General features: G+C 39.8%; 1 protein-coding gene across 3 annotated transcripts in view; it reads left to right on the plus strand.

The window, feature by feature from the left end:
* The window catches only part of SMC1A (structural maintenance of chromosomes 1A), a 49199-nt gene extending 43597 nt beyond the window's left edge, over positions 1-5602 (plus strand). Inside the window, exons 23-25 of one of the 3 annotated variants that reach the window (XR_005835162.1) lie at positions 1048-1612; positions 3216-3312; positions 5420-5602. Coding sequence is in view for 1 of the 3 variants with exons in the window: in XM_040631340.1 (XP_040487274.1) it covers positions 1048-1095 (48 nt within the window). In the remaining 2 variants the exon portion in view is untranslated. Of the gene's footprint in view, positions 1-1047; positions 1613-3215; positions 3313-5419 lie in introns of those variants that run through there. The other 2 variants (XR_005835163.1, XM_040631340.1) reach the window with 2 other exon arrangements.
* The last annotated feature ends 398 nt before the right edge of the window (positions 5603-6000 follow it).

Consider the following 6000-nt stretch of genomic DNA (forward strand, 5'->3'; position numbering starts at 1 on the left):
AGTTTCCTTAGTTAAGAACCCTCTGGGTTTTGCCTAATGGTTAGACACCTGGTGCTGTGAATTGTACACAAGGGGTGAGTTAATGGTTCGATATACAGCCTTCCAATTAATCTCCCTGTTTTCAGCCCAACATCTCACTCTCACTTTATATCATACCTGGCATTGTTAAGACCCAAAACACTCCAGGCTTCTGCAGAGAAAGATCAACTCCTTCCTCGGTGGCATCATCTCCATGCATACTCCAGGCTATGGCTTCCTCCACCATGCTCCATCAGTTACCATTCCTCCATTACTTTCTATCTTCCAAAAATGTGTTGAAATCTCTCTTTTGCTGATGGACCTGCTCTCATTCTCTTCATCATTGTGTTTTTATGCCTTTTTTTAAATTCCTTTACTATCATTTTGCCAAGGTCTCAGGTGGGAGTGGAGATAAACACATGGTAAGTCTGCCATCTTGACCTGGAAATCTACTGGTCGATAACGGTTTGTTTTTAATTTTTCTGGTAATTATCTTAATATCTCTAAATAATATGCAGATTTTTCTATTTGTCAACTTATTTATCACTTTTAGACATTATCTGTTGACTTCCTGCTATTTAAATCACCAACTACCCTCCTCCCTTGCGCCCCATATAGCTCTATTATTAATTATATATTCTCTATTCCTTACCTTTGTACCTTTAAATACTAGACTTATACTCCTTTCAGTCTCTCAACTTCTGTCATTTGTACTTTTATATTAATAAGATTAATAACATTTACATTCTGGTCTATAACCATAATTAAGTCATCCATACTTAGCCGACAGATCATTCTAAAAGTTTAAAGTCAATAAAGTGTTTATGTTATTATAATTATGTAAATGTTGTTCCCTGAAGCTCCAATTAGTGTACTAGGATTACATTTCTTTTCTTATGCAGTTTTTTTTTTCCTGGAGTTTCTAATTGCCTTTCTTTTTTCCTTGCATTGTCTGACTTTATCTCCTTCTTAAGTTGTTCCAAATTCTCAAGGAAAGTATAAAATCATTTGAATCCCCTTTTTTCCCAGATACCTTCCTCCTGGAGCCCTCCGTCTTCCTGCTCCAATTTGGACTGATTGCTCTGTAGGCCTGCAGCACAACTGTCATCCTGGGACGTCCCTTCATTACTCTTCTGGGCTGGACCCAATCTTTCCTGGACCCCATATCTTCCTCTTTCTTAGTTTACTCCTTTGTAGTGGACTTTGTGGTTGTTTTCCAACATCCATTCCTCTCCTCCCCCATTGTATGACAACTATACAATTTGAGTGGGGTTGACCCCACTGCCAGCTCTAGGTATAGTCCTTTATTGGTATAAACCAATCTCAGTATCACGCCCCCTTGCCACAGTGATGATTGGTTCAGGGATGATCCAGTCACACTGAAGTTTAGGACTTTTGTTCAGTTTTTGAGGGAAGAGGTGGCCTATCTTCCCTTGGATATGAACAAAGAAGCATGTAGCAAAGAATCATGCAGAAGGCCTACCTGAGGATGGAGCTGACAAATGGAGAAGGCGAAAGAATCACAGAGAAATGGAACCATATTCCTGATCATACCATGCCTGAAGTCTGCCCTGCCTACGAACTTCTCAGTTAAGTGAGCCAATAAATTACATTTATTATTTAAGCCGTCTTGAGTTGTTTTATATTGCTTGCACCTGAAAGCATTCTTAAATTTTTTTCTGTCTCCTTTTAGAGAGGGAATGAGTGTGTTTTTTGGTTATATGAAGTACTAAGTTAGGTGGAAGCATTTTTGTAGAGTAACTTTGTGAAGAAGAGTGTATGTGGATGTTCGGCAACCAAAAGAGTGAACTCTAGTGGCTGCCTGGCATCTGAATCCTTACCCTGTTTGGGAGATTCCCCACTCCTGTGAGTCTTGGTGGGAGGCAGGGCTCCACTTCCTACTGTGGAGATGGAAGGAGGTCTGAAACTTCCTTTCCCTGCCCACCGGGCAACAGGGGTTGAATACTGTGTTCATGGCCTTGAATCTAGAATCAACAGCACAGGGGAGACAGGAATATACAAAATTAACATATGGATGATGGATTAGGAGAATATGTTTGCAATGTGCAAAACTGGCAAAAGATTAATAACTAGAAAAAGAAGATAGTAAACCTAATAGGAAAATGGGCAAATGATACGAAGAGTAACTAACAGAAGGAGAATCTTGAATTTACACAAGGGGAAACTTGAATATGTTAAGACATTTTCAACTCTGCTAATAATTAGAAAAATTAAAATAACAGAAATTGCTATAAGAATGGCAACATGCAGAAAGTCAGGTATTATCAAATACTGATGAAGATGTGAGGAAAAGGAAAATCGTGGATTGGAGCATGAACTGATACAGGTATTCCAGAGATTAACTTGGCAGTACTTCCTGAGGTTCAGTTTGTGTAGACCCTACAACATAGCCACTGCACTCCTGAATATATTTTCCAGAGAAATATATTCCTGGAAAATTTTCACATGGGTCCTTAAGGAAATGTAGTTGAGGTTGTTTGTTCTAGCATTGTTTGTATTTAGTGAGGAATTGGGAGCAATCTAGGTGTCCATCACTAAGAGACCAGATAAGCAAACTGTGGTATATTTATAGGATGGAAAATATAAAACAATAAAAAGAAATGAGCTAAATTTACTATAGCCACACAGATAGGTCTCCAAAGCCTAGCGTTGAGTGGAAAGGTAAAAACAGCATGAGATTTACAGCATAACACCATTTACGTAATTGTCAAACAATACTGTCTATTTTCATGGGTATGCATATATCTAAATAAACATATGGAAGATGGCTTGGAAGTGTATATACATGAAATACACTCGAGTAGCTCACTGAGGTGGGCAGTAGAGTGGGAGTGGGGATGGGAACTGAAAGGGAAAAATAATAATGCAATGAAATAAAGCAAAAGAGGGGCTTTGAATGAACTGAGGAAAATGACATGCCATGGACTGAAGAGCATGAGTAAGACAATGCCAAAGCTGACCACAAAGAAATGGGACCATACAGGAGGACTAGAGTTCATCTGTGGTGGTGTGTGGTGGCAGGATGACGTCCAAGAGTTGCAGCAGTGGGGAGAGCAGGACCAATAGCAGCATTCTAACCTGGCTGTTCCACAGTGTGGCCTTAGCTGTGACTTCCGTGTCTCCACGCTTCTGTGAACTGTATGATAACCTTGTAATAAGTCCTTTTTCTGCTTAAGTTAACTAGAGTCAGTTTCTGTTACTGGCATCTGAGAATCCTGATCGAGACATCATGCATTTCGTTGGAGAACATCCTCAAGTAACTTCTTAAGAAAGGTAAAATTGGGGGTCTTTGCATGTCTGAAATGTAGCATTATTTTATCTTCATATTTGGATGGTAGTTTGGCTTTAGAATTCTATGTTCAAAATATTTTTTCTTCTGCATTTTGAAGGTATTACATTTAACGTGTAGTGCTGCTGATTAGAAGTTGTGTGCTAATATTATTCTCATTCCTTTCTTGGCGACCTGTTTTCCTCACCTCTGGAAGCTTACTGTTTTCTTTCGTCATGTGTTTTGAAATATCACAGTGATGAACACAGGAGTGTGTTTTTCCCCCCATCTGTTTTGCTGGGCACCTGGTGGTTGGGCTCTTCCAATCTGAAGACTCACGTTCCTCTCCTCTGAGAAATCACACTGTTTTCTTTCTTTGTTAATTTTCTCTCCTTTATTTTCTCTGTTCTCTCATTCTGGACCTCTTATTAGTTGGGTGTTTTATCTCCTGGATGACTGTCTTTGTCTTTTTATTTTCTCTCATATTTTCCATGTCTTTGTTTTTTTTTTTTTCTTTCTGCAGTCTGGGATATTTTCTTGAATTTATCTTCTTTTGTACTTTAAAATAAAAATTTTGGCAGTCATTTTAAAATTCTAAGCTCTCTTTCTTATTCTCCAAAGGTGCCTTTTTCATAGCATCCTTTTCTTTAACGGATGCAATATCGTCTGTGTATGTGTGCTTAATAGAGCTTTACTGGAGTCTTGGGGATTACATAATTACCAAGCCAGGAAGGAAAATTGTAAATGGATACCAAATATTACCTCTCCAAGAGAATGGCACCCATGCCCCTCTGAATGGGGCTGCATACTGGCTGTCTCTTTTCTTAGCCCCCGGGACTGACACCATGTGTGGGCAAGATGATATCCAACAACTGGATGGTTTTTGGCCATGTGCTCAGATCTCCAGCTCTCACCTTGTCATCACATTGTTCTGTTCCCCACTCCCAGGCCTACATGAGGCAATCACAGTAGTCAGCAGCACATCTCACTGAGTGAATTGTTTTTAACGTTAAATAATATATATGGTGGAAATGACAATCCTGTCTAGTTCCTTTTTTGCAGTCTTTCCTTCAACAGGAGCCAACAGCAGTCCAAGCTGGCATCTCTCTTGATGTGGTCCAAACTGAGTTATCTTCTGTGAGCAAAGGCCTGGGCAAAAATATGCACCCACATCTCTCAGGAACTAATAACTTTCAGGGACAGTCCAGTCCAAACCCATGCTTGGGATAAAAAGCGAACCCAGTGGAAGCATAATGCTATTAAAGGATACCCAAATTATGGCACTGCTCAGGGCATTTAACATTTTAATCAGAGAGGATAACATTCGCAGAATGCTTACTCTGTACCTGGCACTGAATTACCTTCATTCATGAAGAAGGAAAGTGAGGTTCCCAGGTGTCACTCGCCCAGGGTCACAGAGGCTAATAAATGGCAAACAGAAAATTGCTCCAGGACTGTCTTAACCACAGTCACCCCATGTAAGTGCTACACAGTGCTGTACTGGTTTCTACCAGTCACGTGACAGTTAATGGTAATAGCACAATTCTAAGATCAGGGGCTGGATACCTGAGATACCTTAGTCTAAGTAACAAACTTATCCTGGTAAGTTTGCTTCCAAGGTGAATTGATGTCCTTTCCTCTGGAACAGAAAACTGCTACCAGCTTTTGTTTTTTCTTTTTTAAAAAAATGTGTTTCTTTCAGAGAAACCATGACACTTTATTTCTAAATTTTATTTTTTTCATCAAAATAACGCTTGCATATGCTTAAAAAAAATACAGTATTGCTGAAGAACTCACAAGAAAACCCAGCAATACCCTGTCCCCTCCCACTGCAAGCCCCTGCTTCCTAGAGGCAACTACATGAAAGGATTGTACCAGTCTTTGGCTGTTTCTTCTGGCATTCACCACTCCCAGCCCCTTCCCTTTGTCAACTCAGTCAGAGGCTGAAGAGCCAGAAACTTTCTTAAGCTTCCTTTGCAGCTAGAGATGGTCATGTGTCCCAGTTATGGCCATGAGAGGTTTGCTGGGGGGGGTGCTTCTGAAAAGGCTTTTGCTTTCCGAGACACGCAGAGCTGACACTGTCCCTTTCCTTCTTCTCTCTGCCTTGAGTAGAGTCGTGCTGCCTGGAGCTGTGACAGCAATCTTGTGACAGTAGGGGAAGTGAATATGAGGGTGAAGATGAAACACATGAAGGAAGAAAAAGATTAGAGCCTGGTTCCTGATGGCATCATTGAGCAGCTGAACCCATGCCACACTGATGTTAATAATAAATTAACTTCCTGAAACATAAATAAATGACGCAGATAAATAAAGCCATATGTGTTTAAGCCACTTTCAGTTTGGTTTTGTGTTGCTTGTAGCTGAAAGGATTTTAACTGAAGGACCACCATGTTTCTATATAATATGTTTATACTATTTCTTCTTTGTTGGAAGTATAGTTGACATACAATATTATATGACTACTATTTCTTAGCAGTTTGAGACATTATCTCCACATCTCCTTATAGTAGAAGAGCATCTTGTCCCTCTCCACACACATCCCTGTATCCCCTCCCTTCACTCTTCCAATATGTTTATATCCCAATTTCTAGTAAATCAGTAGTTGCCACAGAGCCAAGAAATGTACTATAATGACTTAGATTTATCTTGCCTTTTTTTGTGTTCCTGAACTTAATAATTGCCTGGGTTGTTTT

This window comes from Ursus maritimus (assembly GCF_017311325.1).
Source record: "Ursus maritimus isolate PB19 chromosome X unlocalized genomic scaffold, ASM1731132v1 scaffold_X1, whole genome shotgun sequence".
NCBI lineage: Eukaryota > Metazoa > Chordata > Mammalia > Carnivora > Ursidae > Ursus > Ursus maritimus.